At 36.0% G+C, this 23,954-nt stretch overlaps 1 protein-coding gene across 1 annotated transcript in view; it reads right to left on the bottom strand.

Moving 5' to 3' along the window:
• Nucleotides 1-23,954, bottom strand: part of LOC121411767 — a 110,537-nt gene that overhangs the window by 65,374 nt on the left and 21,209 nt on the right. The window contains 1 exon segment of the mRNA XM_041604610.1: nucleotides 863-1,073. Within this exon segment, the coding sequence (XP_041460544.1) occupies nucleotides 863-1,073 (211 nt within the window).

Genomic DNA, 23,954 nt, shown 5'->3' on the forward strand with positions numbered 1-23,954 from the left:
CTTTTCTTTGTGGAATTTCCCAATTGCATCAAAATGAATAAGAAAAACATCAAAAAGATTAATATCCATAGGAACAATTCTCTATTTTTATTCAAGTTTCACTTTAATGCACATGTAATATTGGGAGATTTGTTAAATGGTAAAAAATGAACTTGAAATTCAGATTTGTTTATTTTCCATTGTGTGAGGGGGTGTCGAGCAAGACATTTTCAGTAAGTTTTAAGGGCCATTTTCTTTCCTGTCGTACTGTATCAGTGAAAATGAGTTTGCTATTCGATTTACTGGGCTTGTGCTTGTTATCTTTACTTCAATATACTTATACTCTTATTCAGGAGATTTATTTGTGTTTCAACTTTAAATCAGAAACTAGCAGGTATCCAGTGGGTCACTTTCTCTACATTCCTCTTCCTTGTAGAAAGCCGATACACAGTCTATCACCCATGTAGTAACTGAGATGAAATCGGATTGCGATGGAATTGACGCATTCTGAATGAAAACAGTCTCTCTAGAATCCATAACTAGGTCAGAAAGTTAAGTTCTGCCTAAAGGTGTGAAATTGTATTTTTAAAATCTAAGCAAAATTTATACTGCAACATGTATCTCCAGTTTCCTGAAGTGCATTTCCGCATTATTATTCGAATAGTAAATTGTGTTTAAATCTTTTCTACCAATATGATTTATTTCAACTTTTTGTTTCTTTAATTCTTGGCCCAATTTGGTAATGTCTGAATTATCTTGTGTTGCTATATAAAAAGAAATAAATTAATTGAACAGGTGAGAATCATTTCAAAAGATTTTAAAAATCAATTATCAGTATACCACAACATCAATGCCAGAATCAATCAAAGTTTCATTCAATTACCATTTCTTTGGCAACTTGGTCCGGTTCATCCTTGTTCAAGTCAATCTCAAACTGTAGAGCTTCATTGTCTCTGTGCCTCTCCCTCCTCTTCTTGGGGTCTTCCACACGCAGCTGGAGCTGTATCTGATCCTTGTTGTCATCATTGACGATGTCAACGCGAAAAGCAGTATCCTCGAAGAATGTATGCTTCAACAGCTCCTGGATAAGATACCTGGAAAAGAGAAACAGGAAAGGGAGACCAATAATTTCTCAAATAAAGGATATAGGGCCCAATTTCACAACATGGACAAGACACATGCCGTAGTCTGTAACTGATCTCAATGCTATCCCAAAGGGCATACATGTATATCCTTGCAAAACATTCACTCCAGATGCCATTTTCATTAAGGTCAGGTCAACCCCAACACTGATAATTACACCAAAATCAATGTTCTTGATGGAATAATGATTTTTACACATTGTGAAAATACACAAGTCCTGCGAAAGTTCATGTCATCCTGAAAAGTACCAACTTAAATTAGGTAATGTGTTCTATTGGGATATTACAAATAATTTTCCTACAAAAAATGACCAAAATATCTGGTATGATCAGGGGGATGATCAAGTAGGATTTCCTATGTAACACCAGGTATTCAGAGTCTTCAAGTCTGTAAAGAAAGATTCTTTTGTGAATAGAGCCACCATTCATGGGAGATTAAACACAGAGATATGAATGCAAACAGGAAGGGTATGCATTGATCAATCTATATAACGAGTTCCATTAATCCTGTAGAGACTGGAGGAGTTAACGAGGAGAAGACCATGGGCAGGTGTCTCTCGGAATGAAGATCATCACTCAGACTTTGACAGAATAGTGATATCAATAATTCACCGAGGTGAGCTTTAATAAATCTTGCCCTTGAGAAAGGGAAGGGGTGTGGATGGGGACAAGAGCATAAAGGAATAAGGAAGCTAATCGCACTAATTATTCATTATATCACACATCATGGGATTTTTGTGCATGATAAATTATCATACAGAAAAAAACTGTCACGAAGTAATATGACTTAACAAGAGCAATTATTTGGTCTTCAAGTCTCATTATGTTTGGGGATTTTCTTCTTTATATAATCCACTGTAACATATCAGAACAAAAAAAACTCTGTAAGCAAGCATTTAACGCCCAACTTAAGGTGAAAATTAAATCACATGGAATAATTTATATTCTCTAAGTTCTGTTTCCTACAAAATTCATTTTCCTTTTACCAGTGTCTGAATTAAGAATTTATATCATTAGAGAAATAGGTGACTAGTTCAAGAGAGATAAACTCACATTGAAAACAAACTAATCCGAGCAGAGTGCAGCAGAATTATCTAATCAATGTTGTTTCACACACTTTCCATTTCCATAAACATTGATGACAAATAAAACAATGTAAAGGATGAACATAGTGCATACACCCTATTCACTATTTCACCAATAGATATCAGACTACACAGGAAATGGTTTTGGAGGATGGGAGGGGGGGTAAATAGATTGCAATCGATTTCCGGAAAATAAGCACATCCAGTCAATGGATGTTTGCCAATTTAAATGTGATTAAAAAAAGATGATCTATAGGCAGGTTTACATGCAACATACTATGTCATATACTATAATTGGTAACACCACTCCTGAAACTAACAAAATTACTCACTCTATCGCTTTTGTTTCAAAATTATATTCCCAGGGAATAATTTTGCTTTACAAATTTGAAAAGCATTTTTGGTCATATAAGAGAAAAATACATATCCAACTAAGTAATGTAGAGTCCCATGTAAAAATATGCTATACAAAAGACTTTTGCATAGCAGTCTGTCAAAAATGTGGAGCAAATTGCCATGCGATACCAGGAAAATTATTCTCTGTATTCCCAATATCTCATTCTGTAAACAACTTATTTTAAGTTTTAATTTGACTAGCAATTCCATTTTATAACAAACAGCAAAGAATACACACATTTTCAATGCAATTTACATTCACAATTAAAATGTCAGTGCAAAGCTTGGACAACTGTTCTGAGATGTGTATTCAATCAACGTAAATGCAAAATTACTTCCTTACATTATAAGTTTCTTGCACTTATAGATAATAAATAAAAAATAATGAACATAATCTTGAACGCATTGTTGCCAACAGCACTTCACTGCATGGAATGCAGTAATAATGAGAAAAATATTAACATTTTTATACATGTAGCTTTCTCATTAGATCCAAAGGATTGCTTTATTTTGAGCCAGTAGAGATTGCCTCTCTAATGACCTTCTCTTCACATAAGCATCGCAGAATGAGTTGCATCATAGGTTTCCTTGGTAACGTACTGTCTATATGTCTACTGAAGATATGTCTCCTGAATCATCATATATCTGAATAAAATCTCAAAATATGTGCAATTTTTCTTTGAATAGTCGATCTCCTTGGAGCTAAATTGTTGACTACATGAATCATTATTGCGTATCCTTTTAAAAGAAATTTAAACTTTTTAAAAGATTTTTCTGTTGGGTCATCAAAGCAAAAAAAAACTATTTCAAATGACCTGGAAATATGTCTGGATAGATTACCTCAAATATTATATTTTGCTTAAGCTCAAATTATTGCTACCAGGGTATTTTAATTCTGTGGACCCACAATAATAATATGGCACACTCTTTTTATTGTCCATGTAAAACTTGAAAGAAGCTTAGAAGAGCAAAGTTCATCAAGTGAATGGTGCTTCCCCCCCCCCACAAAATAAAATACAAAGGTAATTTGCAAGTGTAATTTGATTATTGTAGTGCAGTGAGCAACATTTCTCGGCAACCTTTCCAAGCCTTGCTCGGGTTAAGAGTGTAAGAATATCTGAACGTTGCCTCCAGGGGGCGGCCCCAATGACTACACCATGTAAGCAGTGACCACTCACACTAAGTATAAGATTTAAAGTCATTCCTTGAGCTGCAATAACTGAAAGCTGTTACTCATTACATGAGAATAAGAAGATAGAAGTGTGGGGTTTATGGTTTGACATTGAATCAAGTCTTAGGAATTTATGTTTAATAATATTTACAATAATAACAATTCAATTCAATTCTTTATTCCATTTCCATTCAAAACAAAATACAAAGTAATATACAGATCAAGTACAATTTTACAGACGAGCATTCTTACTTAGTAAAACAAAAATATTGAGCATAAATGGAAATGAGGGGGGTCCACCAAAAACCAAAGCTTGTAAAGTGTGGATCGAAATGCCAATCTCTAATTGATTGTGAGAGATTTTAATAAGAGACAAAATATGGAATTATTTTCTTTCAAAGTTAACAAATTTCTAGAAAAATATGCATGTTACCATTTGTGCCATTATACAAAAGCACACAAATTATGTGCGGACAGGGTTGTGTGTATCAGTCTATGTAAAATTAGTATGTGCATACACCGTCTTTACTGAACTACTTCTCTGATAGTCATTGGAATATTTTCTTCACTGGAATAGGCAAAAAAAATCAAGATTATTTTTCAAACAAAAGTTTACAATAATAATAATCACCAGAGATGAGTGTAGTAAAGACATAATCCAAACTGGACTAGACTGCGAGACGGTTGCATATTAAATCAGGGAGGTTGGGAAGACCGATCACGTTAAATGTTGAGCTCAAGATGGGATGTATCGCCCTCCCACTCTCCATCCTCTTCTCTCTCTCTCTCTCTCTCACCCACTTTCTCATTTTTTATCTCCAAAATGAAGCAGACCGGTGCATTGATTGCCCTAGCGTATGTGACCTGCATTGCCAAAATGCAATGTACCTCATCAATAACTTGGCCCGACACCTTTCTCTCCTCACAGTAGGGGCTTTCATACCTTCCAATTACAGAAAATATCTGCTCTTTTTTCTGATTGGGAATTCTACCCATATTGGAAAATAAGGTATTTTTATGGTGTAAATTGTAAGCTAAGCACTCATAATGTCTCCAATCGAAAATACTCGCACGTGACCTGTGCTTTTCTCAAAAGATTGCACAGATTTTTTTTCAGTGTGGAAGCAATTTTACAAGAATTCTAGAAGAATTTATTTAGGAATGCTAGATTCTTGATGCTGGTTCATAATTTGTGGAACTCTATCTTGGTCAGATGGGAGTAAATGACTGTAATTAACTTTTACTTTGAGGCATTCATTAAAGTTCTCACAGCTAGCAGGTATTGTGTGATAGGGCAAGTCTGAAAGCACCTTCTCTGATATTTTGCTTCATGCCATCTGCAATTTGCATTATTGAATGTGCAGCAGACAGCATACAGTGTGAGAATCAGCTTGAAATCAAAGTGATCAAAACAAGGTTTCGATTTTCCAACCACATCCCATGCCATAAGGAAATTATACTGTCCTGGAGCGTCCTGGAACATACATAGCGGTTTCATACCAAACAAAGTTGTACATAAGTCATATAGGTCCTTCAGATGCAATTTCATTTTCTACATAACCCATGTTTCATGCATTTCATAGCACGCCAACTTTATTTCTCCTCGCCGAACATACGCGTTCCAACATGAATCAATGACTTTTGGAGCCCTGAACGATAACAAAATGATCTGAAATGAATAAAAGATGCAATAGTGAAGATTGCATGTGGTCGGTGGTGGGCCCCCAGAAGAATGTTGCTCTTGTGAAACTGTCCATAATAAATGCATGAGGCAGACCTGGGTTATAAATCAAAGTGCGCTTTCATGAAATTTGCGACCATACGCATGCATGCCAACCGAAGGGAAGGGGGTCGTGTCAATGTCTTCACTCAACAAGAGACTCAGCGGTGACGCCTCTCTCATTTCGGGAAGAAGGATCATAGGGAAACCACATCTCCAATGAGGATCTCATGTGACTTTCTATTGAAGCTAGGATCTGACCTTCGTGCAAAGCCATACTAAGGCCCCTTCAGCCCATTCCTACACTGGACTGCAGTGGACTAATCTCACACCAATTTTCCTTTTGATGGGTAATTTTCAGGCATGCATCAATGGAAGAAATACCTCTTCAAACATAGGCCTATCCAGCAAATAATGGAGCATTGATTCAGCAAGACCCTGCAATTGCAAAAGCTAAAGGGATTGACGATACGATTCATGGGGGGAGGGGCTGATTCACATTGATCAATCGCTTTGTTTTGCGTTTTCTTTTCACATAATAATGCATGTACATTCAAGATGTCAGTTAATATAGTAAGTCTAGAATAATGCTTGAATTAAATGCTGTCTATAACTAATACAGTGTTTCTATATAAACCACATTGCATTGACCTAGCTGTCCAATCTGATAGCTCCCCTCCAGTAAAATAATGACCATACCCTCACGCTCGCTCGGTGTTCATTACAGCTTCTGCAACATAAAACCGACCCAGACAAAAGGTAGATGCATCATTTGGCAGGCAAGGGCAATTGGAATGTCTATGGAGTGACAAAGACCTCACCACAATGATCTTTCATCCGTGTCAGGAGTATCAACGTTCTACGATAAAAATCTATAATATTGAGGGTATTCTCATCAAGAGGTGTATCAATAGCAGGGTCATGGGGAGAGTACATGTAGATGGTTCTCCATCAGACCAAGGTTTGCACAACCTGAAGATTATACTTTGGGGCTAATCTGGAGACAGTAGGAAATCACATCTCCATTAGTCCTAGGGGGCAATGATTCCCATCTGAGAGTAAAATGTGACCATGCGCTACAGCGAAAATGCATGTCTTTGGGCCCCAGCTTGAGCAGCGATGGTAATACCTTGGTCACATTTGCTCTACGGCAGCCGTACGGCGAATCGAAAACAGTCTTTTTATTCATTTTTATACAAACCACCTATATATAGCTGTTACAAAAATGTTAAAACGGTTGTTTTCTACTCGCCGTTCGGCCGCTGTAGAGCAAATGTGACCTAGGTATTGGGAATCATGAATAAATCTGAAGTCAAGCCCCAAGTGCATCTTCCTTGCAAAATAGCTGAACAATTAAAGGCCTGGTCCTACTGGCCGACGGACACAAAACGTATTCATAATATGGATACAGTGGACAAGCAAAACTTTGGGGTAGCACCTCTGTTTTCTCCTGCTTAAGACAATGGACAAAATGGGCAAACAATGAAATCACTATGGACGGATGCTCGATGGATATACAGCGTAAGAAACACGTATGCAAAGAGCAAGCGACAGATACAAAACATTTCTAAATGGATGGCACGATTCTCTTTCCATTTTACATCCTCTCTGCATCCTCAAGTGCAGTGGGACCAAGCCTTATAAACCAAAAACACACTTTTGAATCAGGATGGTAAATAACTCCGGGGTAATTGCATCTTTTGCATCTTCATTACAAAGTCTTAAAACTGTCCTGATCAGGACAATTTACTGGATCATAAATTGCTGGGTAATTTAAAAACCTCTGGCTGATGGATACTGGGCCTAGCACCTAAGAATGATGGAGGGGGGGGGCAGGCAGCCGTCTGTGAATTTTGACCTCAGATAGTCTCACAGGGGGGGACTTTATTCCCAATATTTCCCTGTAAGCTGCATGAACATCACCATGGGAGACACCTCGCTGTAATCACACCTCACATGTTCAAGTCCATATAATTCCCATGCTTATTTCATGCCTGAACAATTCCAAGCCTTCCATGACTTCATAATGTATCATGATCACCAAACCAGCCTCCAGACTTTGTTGTGCATGGAAGGTGAACAGATCTCATATTTTTTTTACTAATGCATGTCCAGCACAAAAAATAAATGAGGGGGACAAGAAATTCCACCCTCATCACTGAATGCTTTGGGGCAACTAACTTTTCTATAGTTGCCCAATGATTTTCCACAAATAATATTCAAGAATATCTTTAGAAAGCCAATAATCTCTAAAGTAATTGGCCCATAGCAGAATAATTTATACTTAGATAGGCCTAATTGCTCATTCTGAAAAAAAAGAAGCCCTTCAATAAAAAAAAAATTCTGCTAAAAATAAAATGTTTCCTACCATGTTTATATCCAATGCTGAAAACATGATATTCATGAAAATATAAAGTGATGGCAAAAACATGGCTGTCTACAATATGAAAATTAAGGTTTCATGTTAATCCCCTTCCTTTTTCTAAAGAAAAGCATCATCTTTGGAAGAAAAAAATCCCAATGGTTTATGCTTGGTAAAGTCACATTGATTTCACAAATACTACCCGTCCAATTTTCACTTCAAAAATATGGTACAACCGAAATCCCTAATGGAGGATTGCTGGTGGATGTTCTTCAATTAAAAAGAGCAACATTGTAGGCCTATATGTACATTGTACAATATGAATCCTTAGGAATTACTTCAAAGATAGGACAATATGTTGCATTCTTTGAGTGAGTCAGACCAAGACCGCCTCTATCAATTCTATGCATCTCAAGGACTATGAGAGTAAACAGTCCATTCAGTCAATAAGTCTACACCTCAACTCAAAAGGGACTATTCAAAACAATCCCAAGACATAGGCCACAATGTACAGGTCGGCTGGTCAGTGTGCAGGTAAAATATTATCAGGGAACCGTACTTTCATAAAAATATTCGTTGAGTTGAGAGCGACTTGAAGAACGACTGGTGAACCTTTCTTACGTGCTAAACCATTGCTAATACAATATACTATTTACCACAAGAAAGGATCACCAGTCGTTCTTAAAAGTCGCTCTTAACTTACGAACAGCTTTATCACACACCCACCTGGTTATATTAGTACTGTTCGTGAATAATCCTGTAGGCTTAGCGTGCAGGAGCATCTACCAGTGGTGTACTATTTCAAAAAGTATCATTCCAAGTAATGGTGTAAATGCAATTCTAAAGACTCTTATGCTACAACAAATTCTTAGCAGTTATTTTCTTTTTCTATGAAGAATTACCGACAGTCAGATAGCACATTATTTTCTGTAAGTCTTCTGGAAGTAATGGCGAAAATTGTGAAATTCATAAAAATCAATTCCTTGTCCAATGATGTGCGAAGTCAATGCTAAACTAGAAATAATACTTAAAAAATACGCATTAGCTTCTTGCAAGTATTCAGACACATCTGCAGATAAAAGATGGTGTATGAAAAAGGATTCAAACTTGTTTTCTAATACCACACAATTGCACGTTAATGTCAATATTAATGCCTGTACTACCACTACCAGTATCAAACAAAAAAGATAAATGATATATAGGCCCTATAAAAAAAAAAAAAATTCTTCCCAGAATATTATGGAAGTATCCCTGTATATAAGAAAGCAAAATATTTAATCAGAGAGATGTACCACTAAAATAATTGTGAAATCTTTCAGGGAATTATTTTCACATCGCAATTTGCTCCACATTTTTGAAAGACTGCTATGCATTTATAAGTCTTTCGTATAGTAGTATATTTTTACAGAGGAGTACTGTACATTACTTAGTTGACAGCTTTTCTCTTATGACCAAAAATGATATTCAAATTTGTAAAGCAAAATTATTCCGTCTTTCAGCTTAATATTCATGCATCATGCATTGCATTTTCATGTGATTGTGTTTCTAGACGCTTTCTAATTCTACCGACATTTTGTTGGGGGTACATTTCAAGTTAATTATTTCCGTATCCATGGCTATCCAAATGGAGTCCCAAGGTAAAGCTGGTAATTATGCTCTACTCTATCTCCAATTAGAAGTCTGGCATAGCATTAATTTGCCAAAGACAGCACACTATAAAACTAAATTGACTTTACACCCAGAGTATACAAAAAACTATATAAACACCTCGTGTGTCAAATGACCTTCGATTCTAGAAGGGCAATTTTGAATTCATACACAGCGCAATGATTTTTTAACTAGTGCATCGGTGCAGAGAAATGAATGTGCTAGCAATTATAAAGGTTAAACTCTGTACATTTTCTAATGGTGAATGCATATTATAAGTTTGGCCTTTACAGTAATTTGAAACCTGTGAGCTGACTTTCACTGAAATGATGAATACGTAAATGTCTTTCTTGTAGGCCTATCTAAACCAATGTCAATTTTCTATTGATGAGAGCATGAATTAGCTCTTCCAATCAATTTATAAATGACAAAGTGTAAAATATAATTGTAGAATAACATTGAAAAAAATCAAAAAACAAACTTGATACAACATGCAGTGTTGTGTATACAAACATCAACAAAACTTTTTTTTTCTGTGCGTTGATTGTAAGGGCATTGATTTCTTTCATAATGATTGGGGGACAGAAGGGAATCTGCCGTCAAGCAGTCGTCGATAACCAATGTGCTTGGCATACAACCAACAAGTTTTTCAGATTGTGATGTCTAACAAGGCACACTGGAGTAGATTATGCTGTTTACACAATAGCTGACACATCAACAGCAAACAGAACAAGATGAAATTAAAACCAAGGTATAAATATAGCAGGTGTCACCACCCCTACCCCCCCCCCCCCTTCAAAAATATAGATCAATACAAACAAAAATTAGGAAATAAAACAGAAATAAAAATAAAACAAAAATAACTTAATTAATTTAAATAATAATTATCATTATTACTACGAATGAATAGATTAATAAAAAAATAAATGAATGTATGCAATAAACAACCAATATATAACAAAAGAATGAAAAAAAACAATCAAAAATTTAAACATAAATTTTTAGAGTAACTCGGTGGTAGCTTTTCAATAACTAATAAACTTTAAATAATCAACTTTTTCTAATTTCCTGATCTGAAACTACACTTCGTTCATATATTTTGATTTGAGGACTTTTTTCAAGGTGAGCTTTGTCGAAATGCCTGTCAGCAATAAATTTGTCAGAAATTATTTTGAAGCATTAAGCCAAAGAAATGTATCTCATTTATTAATTCAATATATCATATAATATCTCATTCAATATTTCTGAATTATTTATACCAGGGTCATCAATTTTGGCCGAGAACCTTTTATACTAGGCTCTTCATTGGATGGCTTAGAAGTTAACATTCTTTCAGGAGCCTCCAGGAACATGTTAACGACAGAAGGAAAGAATTAAGATTCATGTTCCGATTCATCATGGTCTTTGGGTGGTTCAATTTCATTTTTAATAGGAAGGTAATAACTCATGACAGAAACCATAGATGACTAGAAATTAGTTTCAACACTTTTCACAAAGTTATTGGCATATGGCACTGTATGCTTTCTAAATCATATCTTGATTTGTGGCTTCCAACTAATTGCATTTTTTTTAAATATTGTTTGAATTGTATTGAAAGGGGACTTTCCCTGAAGCCCCTGGTAATTATCCAACATGGTTGCTCACGGGTCAGATTTAATTATGGAGAAAATTAAAAATAAAGGCATTTCCTGCAACATTCCCGGATGGCGAGCGTGAAGGGGAACACCCGCTTAGATTTCTCATGGATTGTATGCAAATTCAATAAGACGTGGGGTATTTATAACCCATACTCTGTTTTCATCAGGAGGCTTGTTTTGCTACAAACATCTCTGCACTCATCTCCGAACTATCAACGCCTCTTTGAGAGTGATATGTCCCTCTTCGGAAACTGGACAGGAAGGTCGGGAAGGGGAATTATAGGGCAATCTTGACTTACATGTAGTCTGCTGTGCAAACCCTTCACTCGAGTTAAGGGTCTGGTTTGCAGCTACTCATGCCTTTTTCCTGAAGGCCCTAAATTGAAACAGTTTTGTATATGTGCTGGTCTTTGCACGGAGACACACTTGTTGATCAAAGTTTCAATCAGGGTCTGTGCCTGCAGACTAATCTTGACTTGGCTCACCAATGCTACCTACAAACAACCCTTGAACCGTGCAAGCAGCCCGTTGCTGGAAATCACAGTAGACAGTTTATTAAGACGTTTCCTAATTAGCTGTTTCTTTCCCCCTCACTTTGAGCTACCATGATGGAGAGATAGTTGTAGAAATGTCACAAACATGGAATGAGTTTCTGATTCTTCCTTCATGGTCTTCAGGGAGACGAGTTGGGTCCAGACGTCTGCCTGCGTGGTATATGAAGACCTTTCAAAGTCACCTTGACATGGGTACGACTTTACACTAGAATACCCCTTTCATAAACCCAATTAAGCGGCTAATTCGAGGACCAGAGTTATCCGCATTATTTTGATGCTGCTATTATCTGCATAATAGCAGCATCGGTCCAGATTTTGACTTATGAACGCAAATAATGCGGATAATTGCCATGGCGCGTCACAAGGTCACCCTTTTCCAACACCACCGCATCAGAGGGGATTGTCCAGTTGTCATGACGATTATCCGCCTTTTTCAGGACGGGCGCTCGTAAAAATAATGCGCATTTTTTGGAGTTTGTGAACGCAATTTTTAATGAATTATCCGCATTACTCTTATGCGGCTAATTGAGGATAGGTTTATGAAAGGGTATAAGACGCGTATACAGTTTAATCAAAAGATTGTATCATCCTCCTCCTTTCAGTTACATTGGGGATTTTTCTGCAATAATGATACATGTAGCTACAAGAAATCATCTTAATGAAATCTAAAAATAACTGTTATTTATTTTGATTGAAAGATATTGAGGGATCAAAGCATATAATGGAAGTGTCTTACATTAGTAACATGCAAGATATTTGGTCTGTGACATTATTTCCAGTGGAATCAATCAGGAGCACAGATCCAGTAATCTTTATTCTAAATTCTGAACAAAGTTACTAGTTGCCTTTAAAACCATGTGTGTTCAGTTAACCTTTTGGATACTGTACTGGTATAATAAATTACTCCATTTACTTTACCATGCCAGAACAAAATAATGCAATAATTTTCTGTCAGTTTCTGTGCAATAAAAAAACTATTTGTTGCTTTCATTGCCCACTAGGTACTGCCTACACAGAAGTACCAAATTATACCCTTTTTACACAGGATTTTCTTAACCCCGGACTATTGCTAACCCCGTACTATCCTTAACCCCGTACTATTTTTTTTTCCTTTTCACACATGCCAAATTGTTATTGCTAACCCCGGATAAGGAATGCTTGCTTTTCACACACGAAACTCAGCTAACCCGGACTAGTGGTTTTTCTCGATCATTCGTAGTACAAGTACTTCACTCGTACACTTTTTACACACGCTACAATTTCCTTAACCCCGTACTATCGCTCTTAGCACCGCATTTGGTGGGATAACCCTGCTTTTTTGCAGGGCCAAATAATCCCGTACTATAGGTGGGGTTAGTCCACTTTGCAAAAATGCTGTGTAAAAAAGAGTGGGCTAAGCTTAACCCCGTACTATAGGTGGGGCTAAATGGCAATTTAGCCCCACCTATAGTACGGTTTAAGGAAATTTTAGCCTGTGTAAAAAGGTTTACACTTTCACTCTCTATTTCCATTTTATATTCTAAATCATTGCCCATCAAATAAGGGCTCTACAAGAGTAATTACACTTTTACTATCTATTTCTATTTCAATATATTCTTGAAGTTTCCATCCCCTACACTTTCAAGATTAGATTTTCATTTTTAAGCCCATTTTTTAATTATGTCATTATAATGAACCAATAAAGGTGTCATCATCACACAACAACAAAAATCCTCAGAGGTTCTTAGTTTTGACTTTTTGACTTTCAAATTCAAGAACGATTTCTGCATGTATACCACAGCATTGTCTGATTCAATAAGTCGGAGCCACGGTTATCAAGTAACAGGCCCTGCTGTTTTTTCAGGGGAAAACGACATATCAATCGAGTGACTTCACACAGCAAAAGCAGTGGGATAGATGTGTAACATCCAACACTCTGATGTCACAGCTTGGTACTGACATAACTTTCACATTTACATGTGTGAGATTTAAACTAATTTTCTGATTTTCATAATTCCCAGATTCAAGACCAATATGGAATTGTAGTTTCTTTTTAGAATGGCTGTCTTTTAAAGAGATCTATCTCTGAGATATAAATCTGGAATAAGTTTACCTCACTTGACTTCTCAAATCAATAAGTGTATATATATATATATATCATGTCAAATGTTCACTATTCCAATTCATGATAAAGTAGATTATACGAATATACTTGCCCAAAAAACAGTTCATTCGGTTTTTTTAATGTGTTTTATTGGAACATTTTTGAACTAGTAATGAATAGGAATAGTGATAGGCACATGGGGGGGATTTACCAAAACTAAAAATAGACTAACATAACTACACCCCAATTCTGCCCCCCCCCCCCCCACACACACACACAAGCATTTTTTTTTTTCGTAAAATAGGGGATTCTTAAATCTCTTCTCTTAAAATCTCTTGAAACAGACTACATAAATCTACTGAACAAAGGCTAATGTTTGATTCCGAAACGCATGGTCTCCTCCCCACACATATCGCAACAATGATACAGAATTGTCTGTTTCAGAGAAAGATACACAATATTCCTGGATATCAATGGAGCGTTTCTTTGCGGGGACTGACTCACATGACCTGGAGCCCCGGGTTCCACATCTGTTCAGTGTTCTCTGTATAAACCACTCTGGGTGCAAGGGTGCAAACCACAGGGTTCGGTTCATGTCTTTTCAATCGCCTAATTACTCATAGTTTCTTGCTGGCAGACTAACGAGGCCCGGAAGTGTTCATACATTATCAAGCTATGTGCCACCCACAGCCTCCGCAACAACATGATCTTTGCAATGTCTCCCAGTCATTTAATGTGCATGGGGTGCAGACTTCGCTTCTACCCTTGGCTATGCTCTAGCTATGAAGTGCATATCAAACAATCAGACAATAAAATCGTACCCATAGGTTTAGAAGTTGGGAGAAGGGTTAAGAAGAGTCACATACCATTCTGAAGTAAACAGACCTGTCTTATTTTTTTAATCAAATGTTTTAATGCGGGCCTTTGTCTTAAATTCAAAACAATAGAGATATTGTCTGAAATCTAGATCTAGTTTCATCCAATGCTGGACAAATAAAATTTCTCATAGAGGACATGAGCCTGATGAGGATGGGATCACACAAATGGGCCTAGATGAGGACATCCATTCCTGCACGTTGGAACAGAATGTTAATACTCGAACATATAAAGCTGGATACACAGTGACAAGGTCCCCTCCACTTTCGTGTTTGGTTACAAAAGAGCGAGGTCTGCTGGGTGTATCATATATTTCGCATCCATAAATACTCCTCCACATAATCAAAACACAATGACATCTTGACACTACAACTAGATACAGTGATATGGGTCAATCATGAGGTTAACAAGGGACCATGTCAGAATCATCTGTTATCCACTCTTTTCAAGATTCAATTTGCACTCGCCATCCTACATAATGACTATCGTGTGACCGACTGAAGGGGTGAACTGTCTGCAAACATCAATGTGGAAGAGATGATGGATCTCACAGCAATGTTTCACGGGGTGTTTCACAAAGATCGAAGCCTGACCGTTCAAACCCTGCACACATATTCCCTATTGCAAGTGCTACCCCAAGCATCACTGCAGTGGTCAGATAAAGCTCACATGATACATGCTACCACAAGTTAATTTATGAGATCATACAATGTATGTTAAATATCATTTTGGCATTTTAGCATCACTTTTCAAAAGATTCAGTACTTTGTGAAAAAGACCCCCATCCTTCTTGAGAGTACTTGGTGGAGACTGCTGCTTCGTCCTGACACTGGATACACCTACATGTACTTCTCCTCCGGGCAAAGGCCCCCATTAACACAGCACAGGATCTGATGGTAGGAAATGTGTCTAATCACAGGGTTTAATGGTCAGTGAGAACTGTCCTTGCCAGTAACTTTAAACATGGAGTGAATGTAAGAAGAAACACTGTTGACAGATATAACCAAGCATGTAACACTTATATGCAATGAAAACAAACAATATCAATCCCTTTATTTCTGTAATAATTTCTATATTTCATGGTGAGTCAACTATCATAGTAGAAAACAGTATGTGCAGAAAGAGGATGGCAAATCTTTCCAAACCGCAGCCCCCCCCCCCACCCCTCCTCATTTTCCTCCGCTTAGTTTTACAAGTTTAAAATGACAGCAGTTTTTCCAACTGTAAGAACAAAATGTAATGGAAATAATAAAAGTTTCAATAAGTATCTATGAGCACAGGTTTCTGACATTCAGTTTTTCTTTCATTTAAACAAAACATTCGTTACAGAGTCTCTAATAGCATTTTTGCAAAAACATCCCTAATTTTCTCTTACACCATTATCATTGACAAAAATGATAATCATCTTATAATGATTTAGGTTTGACATCCTACAATCGTCATATGGGTCAAAGTAGTGACTAGGTCAAAGCTTAGCAAAATTGTTTTTTGCGCACTACATAGGTGCAGAAACGCACTTAAGCAGTGCACTTACGAGTGCTACTAAGACATGTTGTGCACATGCGACGTAACAAAGTACAACAAAATAATATCCACTCCCAGTCTATCAACTACTCACAATTCTTTCGAAGAAATCATGGAAAGAATAATAAAAGGAATAATCCTGTGGAATATCACAGGAAATGGTCCTTTGGGAATGTTCCTGACATGAGAAATTATAAATGTTTACATCCCTTTTTCCAGGTTGGTTACAACCATCAATTTGTTTGATCCTACTTCTTGGTTATTAGCCGGAAGAAGTATTGAACAACTGCCAATATTTACTTTTAATCACACTGCCTTAAATTTGCCCAGTCAAGGATGTACCGATATACTATCAACTTGCTGAAGATAGAAATGAAGGGGGGGGGGGTGAGTAAATAAAAAAAAAACTTTATTAGCACCCTGAGCCATATACTAAAGTGTACATCAGCATCTGGCAATATTATAAATTATTAATTACTGTACATGTTCATGTAGGACTACATGTATGTTAATATACAATAACTTTCAGAAGGCCCTATTTAAAAGAATATGCCATTACATTCATGCTTTCATGTAATTCTAAAATCAATTATCTTTTTTAATATGTTTATTGGCCCTGTTTCACATCAAATCCAAGTTCTAATTCTCCACACATGTACATGTAGCACACTGTAACCTGTCTACAAGTGCACATGAAATTTTAACCTCATAGAATAAATTTGGACAGTATGTACCAACAAATGTGTTCGTTATCATCATAAAGGTAGATAAGACTTCCAGACTTTAATATGGAAATGGTTCATTTATGCATCATGCGCATTGTTTTAAAGTACTAATGGAAAAATACTCAGATAAAAGTTCAGAGGTGGAGCTATCTATGTAACTAAGTAAAGGAAGTTGGCAATAACAAATTCTCAACACCCATCCTCTTGCGCGGATATCCGAGTATTTATTAAACCTTGCATCCAGATTTTGGCGGAAAGTTTCTTTAAAAAATTGCCACAAAATACAATAGACGGACTGAATTCCTTTGATCGAAATATATTTCATCCTTGTGATCATGAACATGTTATATAGTGCGTATCAAAAAAACGGACAGATTTGAAAAGTCTATGAAATTTTGTTTCAAATTATGATGTCTATATTTTGGTGTTAATAGGTGCTCTAAGGTGTTATCTTTCAAATGCTTAAAACATTTTTTAGTTTTGTTCATGCTTGAGCGAACACGGAATGTTTTGTCTGGGGTTAAAAAGGAGGCTTGCGCCAAAATGGCATAAAATTATAAATTGATGATCGGACTGCTTGCTAATTAGCAGACTTCCTCTCAACCTTTTCGTTATCTTTGCCATAATTTTCAAATCATGCAGTCAAATTCACTTTCAAATCTATTTATTTGCTTGAAATTATTCTAATGTTTCTTTTTAATATGCTCTCTGTTTGCTTGGAATATTCCTTCTTCAAGCTAAAGCAATTTTGTTTCAACCGAATTATGGGAGAGCGTGGATTTTTTTTCTCAAATCCTTTCATTGTGTGCTACAAAGTTTATGAAGCCTTTTGAACAGGGCCACACAGATGGGTGGGTGCTCAGGATGCTCCCCCCCCCCCCCTCCTCTATTAAAACAAAAATCATGACCAAGAAAAAAAGTAGACAGGAAATAAAAGGAAAGATAGAAAATAAAATATGACATTATTTTCTGAATATTATGTCAAAATCTATCAGAAAATGTGATATTGTAATAAAAAGTGGGAATATTTGCGTGCTCAATACTTTTACCCGATCTGCCATATCTAGCTCCTTCAAAATTGACTCAATACACCATTGTCATTGAAAGACATGAATCCCCTCTGTTCCTGTGTTTCCTGTCAAGCAATAAAACTTGGTCAAGGAATCAATGACCCCTTGAAAAAAGATTCATGTCTTTTAAAGTTACATAATCTGTTTCACATAATAAAAGGATTTGAATAATCACAAGTTTTCGCAATTAATAATTCAAATCTTCTTGCTTGGGTTGACATTTTTTTTCTTTCTCAGTTGCTATGAAGGAAAATTAAAAGGTAAGAGAAGTTTAAATGAAAAAAAACAAATAATTCAATTTAATATATGAATTTGTAAATGAAATTTGACAGCATAACTCGAATATTGTGGCACAGATAATGAAAATGTCAAGAGGAAGTATCCTGATTAGCAAGAAGTCTGATCATCATATGACTTATATTCTGCAATTCTGGCGCAAGCCTCTTTTTGGACCCCCAACAAAAACGTCCCGTGTTTGCTCAAGCATGAACAAAATTATTTTTTTTAATTGCATTTCAAAGATAAGACCTTAGAGCATCTATTAACACCAAAATATAGACATCATAATTTGAAACAAAAATTTTATAGACTTTCCAAATCTGTCCCTTTTTTTTTTGATCACACTGTATATGATTGAATCGTTTTGAAAATCATTCATTTAGGTAGTTGAAATAAATGTGTACTTCAAAGTTACAAAGTTAAAAGTTTACGGCGAAAGAAAACATTCAACGATAATCACAACAGGCATGAATGACATTTAAATACTAAAAGGCAAACAAAGCACTACACTCCCATAACCTTGTGGAGTATCATAAGAAAAAGAATCAGACGGATCCATTTCTTAACAAATGTAAAGATAGCACCACTTCATTAATTGATAACTTGCTCCTTCTAAGACTTTGCATGAACGTTAAAGTAGACAATATCTTTTGTTGCCTAATGCTGGTAATACTTCAGATTATTGATGTTCAATTAATATAGAAGGTAACATTATCCCAATTTGTCTAAACCTGCTAATGCTTTAATCAGCGAGTTCCTGGTGCAACATAATCTCTAGCTGTGATTCTTCTGTCTAATAAAAGTACAATGGTATCGTGTTATCCCCATTAATGTTGTTGGAGGGAAACATGTTACTGTTTGTACCGATAGATAGCGCGAGGGGCTAAAAAGTCAGTCGATAATTTGCGTTTCCTTTTAACTCTCCAAGCAGGTTAAGATTAATCTATCCAGCTATCAAAACTGCATGCATAAAACAAGAAGACCTACATGGAGTTCATATTAATTACATGCTGGTTCCAACCCAAGTTTGACAGCACATGTTTTCAACTTACATGAATTTTGTAACTGGCAAAGTGTTAACGTGCCAGATACGTGCACATATTTCCGTTTCACAAATGTTCTGCCCATTCCAACATGGCTTTTCAGAGAAGATAATGCTTTTGTTTGGTTTTGAGGTAAGCTTTTCCCAACTAATCATTCACCTTGTAACAAAGACAACCTTTGCAAACATCTATTCCATTCCCTTTCTATAATTGGATAATCCAATAATACCAATGATTATCAGTTTGAAAGCACTTTTGAAAGTTGCACATTCCGATGATAGATGGATCAACATGTTCACTAAAGGAAAAAAAAGATGCATTGTACTTTCAATAACTGGTATAGTGGTATACTGTAGGGCCTAACTGATATAAATCATCCAATGTAAACAGTCTCCAAAAACTTTTAAATACTATTAAAGTAATAGTGAACTGCAAGCTTATGAAGACCTGGGGGCGTTTCATAAAGATGTTCGTAAGTTAAGAGCGACTTTAAGAACGACTGGTGATCCTTTCTTACGCGCTTAACCATCGCCAATGAATATACCATTTTCCACATGAAAGGATCACCAGTCGTTCTTAAAGTCGCTCTTAACTTACGAACAGCTTTATGAAACACCTACCAGGGGTTGTTTCACAAAAAGTTAAGTCTGACTTAAGGCATGTCAAAGTTCCATCATGCACTTATTACTTAACGCATAATATCATTGACTATCACACCGTACCACAGAACACATCCCATGAGCAGTTTGTGGCCAATGCAGTGATACATTAGATACCATACCTTAAGTACCAATTTTCAGTTATAGACTTGAAACTTTGTGAAACACCCCAAGCGAGGAGAGAGTTGCATATTTGAAATTCCAATCCTACTTGGCAGGTATGGAGTATCCTGCTGAAAATCATAAAGTATATACTGCATACTAATAGCAACAATCAAATCAGAAACACCAACCGTCATGATATGGTGACCTACATCAGAAGAAATAAACAGGAAACTATCCACATGACTGTAACAATGGCAAATAACAGAACTGGAAATGGGTCAAAAAAGATATTTTTAGGATTATTCCTATCCTAGAATGGGATGTCTTATTACATTGAAGGATGGACAGGAAATGTATGGCTCCAAATTTCATTAGCCAAGTTTTCAAACTATCGCATATTTCTGATTCGCTTATAATCTTGATCACAACAATCTTGGGATTATTATAGAAGTGGGCGATTTTTTTTTGGTGTAAACATGGACAACATGCTATTATATGACAGTGAATTACCTAGATAAGTCATCACTCAAAAATGAGAACACACTCAGGGTTTTGGCTCGCATTAATTTGTTCATGTTACCATAACTTTACTGAATAAAAAAAAAACCTTTATTAAATCAGAGTTCAAAGTGTGCATGCTCTAGACCCCAAGATCACATTCCACAATGTTTTTACAAATGAGAATTCTTGAACTCAGAGGCTTTTGGGAATAAGGTTTCCTGAATCATGACACTAACCTCGATGAGGGCTACTTAAGGCAAACTCGGACTGATGGAAAACCATCTAAATACCAGTAAGTAAAGGTAACACATTTTGTTAAAATCTAGCTATCTGGAGCCGCAAGGAACCAATAAATAGATCATGAGTACATAACTTTATACTTACAAACTTACTATCAATAAAAAGTTTCAGTTTGTTTTTTATCCCCTACCCCCCCCCCCCAAAAAAAAATCACTATGGGTATGAATAATACATAAAAATTTTTTTAATTGCTTACTCTCAGTTTTGTTCATTCTTCCCAGAAAAACCCTAATTCCTGGTTTCATTAATTCCCTGGAAAAAGATGTCATTTTGGTATTTATTTATATACCATAACCAAAAGAAGTCCTATTCACTATCTTACCTTTGCTTTCACTTCTGTAATAACCCAAGACATAAAATTAGCTGAAATTATAATCATTTTCGCAATGGTGAGATTGAAGAAAATAAAACTGAAAACTTGAGCATTCCTTAGTAGCAAAACAGCCTCTTACAGGTAGGCATTCATGTACATACATACACGTAGTATACTGTTGTCTAGAACTTCTGAGTTTGTGCATGACTATCACCTACATGCTGAATAATCTTTTATTATAGATATAACTGTTTAATATACCATGATGCATGAGACATGTTACTCCATGCATGTTAACTCGTCATTAAACACTGCACTTGGGACTGCCTGACTACAAAATGATCTTCTTAACACTTTCATATGAAACTTAATTACTTGTTTAATTAATGAACGATCGATACATTATCTGCAGGCTGCTCTAGGCAAATTAACAATGCTTCAAAAAGGGATGGAAATAAATTGTAAGTTCAATCTTAGTTTCAATCAACCATCAAGTCAATAATTTTTCTACAACCACCAAAAATGGAGAGGGGGGTGGGGAATAAGTGTATTTTACAAGTGTAGTACTTTAGTAGAAGATAGATGTAGAAAATCACTCAAAATTGAATATACTTGGGCAGATAAATTTCCATAGACTTGGGACCCATTGTTTCAAACTTGCTATTAATGATACCCTTCCATCAATGGCAACTAGGCCCTATACATGTGCCATGGTAACAGGGCTTAACAGCCAATTTGAATCAAGGTTCTTAGGAAGCTGTTGTAGGTGGCAAATTTAACATCGACGCCAAGTGCCCATGCAACGTGGCCCTGATATCTGTACTGTAGTTTTCCATTCAAATTCATGTAAATAATGAGACGTGGAGTTCAAGAACAAAAAAAACTGGAGTGACAAATATCTCGACCACTGACAAGCAACACTTTAATCATTAGTGCCTGCGAGAGGTATCACATGGAGGGAATCGATTGAATAATCCTGGCTGCATTCCAAAACTTCGACTCAACCTGGGGCGATAAAAGAGGGTTCGTGAAGGGAAGAGGAAACCAAGCAAGCAAGGCGAGGACCCGAGGAAAGAACAAAGTGACAAGAATGGTGATGAGCAAAACGTGAACTGGGCATGAGATAGCTCCATATCCTCCACTCTCTGGTGCTATGGTCACACCAACGAAACCAACTCTAAACAGACCAATGGTATGTCATCAGAAATGATGTTATACATGTGGTCGGTCTGAAGTCATTTTCGCCGGTTTGCCTGTGGTATGAACTAAAACAGCCCATGAAGTCTACTTTAAAATATGCAAATCTAACCTTTATCACAAGGGGGGTTACCGGGACAAAAGCACTGGAGACGTCCACCTCAACGAGTTAGAAGTTTGAAAAGGAATTCTTCAAAGGATATTGGGCAATGGGCGAACAGGGGCCGGGGTACCTATTTCACAAGATTATTACCAGCTAATGAAACAGAATACATACGTATCTTCACTCCTTATCATTTGTAATTTGCACAACTTCTGTAACACAGGTGAGATTTTTTTTTTTAATTCAAACCCTAAAGGAATTTGATATGCAGTATTAATTCTAATATGTACATGCAATTATATTATTTCCGATATGGCCTCTTTAACTACAAATAGTCTGAAGGAAAGGTCAACAAACTTTAAAATTTAGTAGAGAGAAATAACTCTTAATTATTAAATAAGAGGGGGGGGGAGTCTACTTCAATTCACAAACACTGAAGTATACAGATGTACTAATCAATGTAACTAACTGAATTTCTTCTGACATGAACAAGTATGAATTTAGGATTATTTCTTTAATTTCAACATTTGAGGGTGTGGGAGAAGTGAGGAGTCCGTTATCTTGAATCAAAGTGATATCATCAAGACATCATATATTATCATCAGAATGTATGTAAATCAATTTCATTTAAAACGAAAAACGGAGACATTGTTTTCCTAATATACAGTATTCTTCAACAACTAGCAGATTATCACAGATAACTTTTCATTTTATTTCTGCTACACTACAAAGATGTCTCCTAATTAAGTCTGACAGGAAATGGAAATACATTGCAAATGTCAAATTCATTTGAATAGTACAACCCAAGCCAAGGAATTCAGAGAGAGTTCAACAGCACAACTATCTGATCATTAAAGGTTAATAAAAGGTTGATATACTCATTAAAGTTTGTTCATTTTGTGTTGAAAATGTCATTTCTAATATGCAAATTGTCAAAAAGAACATATATCTCAAATTGTAGATCTGAAAAAACAATTATGCGCACTTCTCAAAATTTGAAAGCAAAGGTAAGAAAGAAGGATGAAAAGGATAGATCTAAAAATACCAAACTTTTCTCTTTTATTTCAAGACGGATATCAAATTAAAATTTATATATCCTTGGCTACATTACAAAGAGGAAGGAAGAGAAACTAAAAAGTCTTTTCTTTATTCAAAATATTCCTAATAAAGAAACATATTTATTTGGTTTTACATTTTTTAATAGATTGGACCATATCAATAAATAAAAAGGTCAGAGAGAACTTCAAAGATTTCATGGGCAAGCATTCCACACAAAAACACACTGCAGGTGTGAGGAAACCTTTTATTAGAACTCCCCGTGATCCAGTAATAATTAACTAGACATTAAAGTCACAAATATTTGATTGTCTATAACTGCCAAAACATGTAATTTATGCACTTCACTTTATCACAGATAATAATTACCATCCATGTCATAATTTACTTTGCATAATCATTCAACTAACATGTATATCATCAATAT

The sequence above is a fragment of the Lytechinus variegatus genome, chromosome 3 (genome assembly GCF_018143015.1).
Source record: "Lytechinus variegatus isolate NC3 chromosome 3, Lvar_3.0, whole genome shotgun sequence".
NCBI lineage: Eukaryota > Metazoa > Echinodermata > Echinoidea > Temnopleuroida > Toxopneustidae > Lytechinus > Lytechinus variegatus.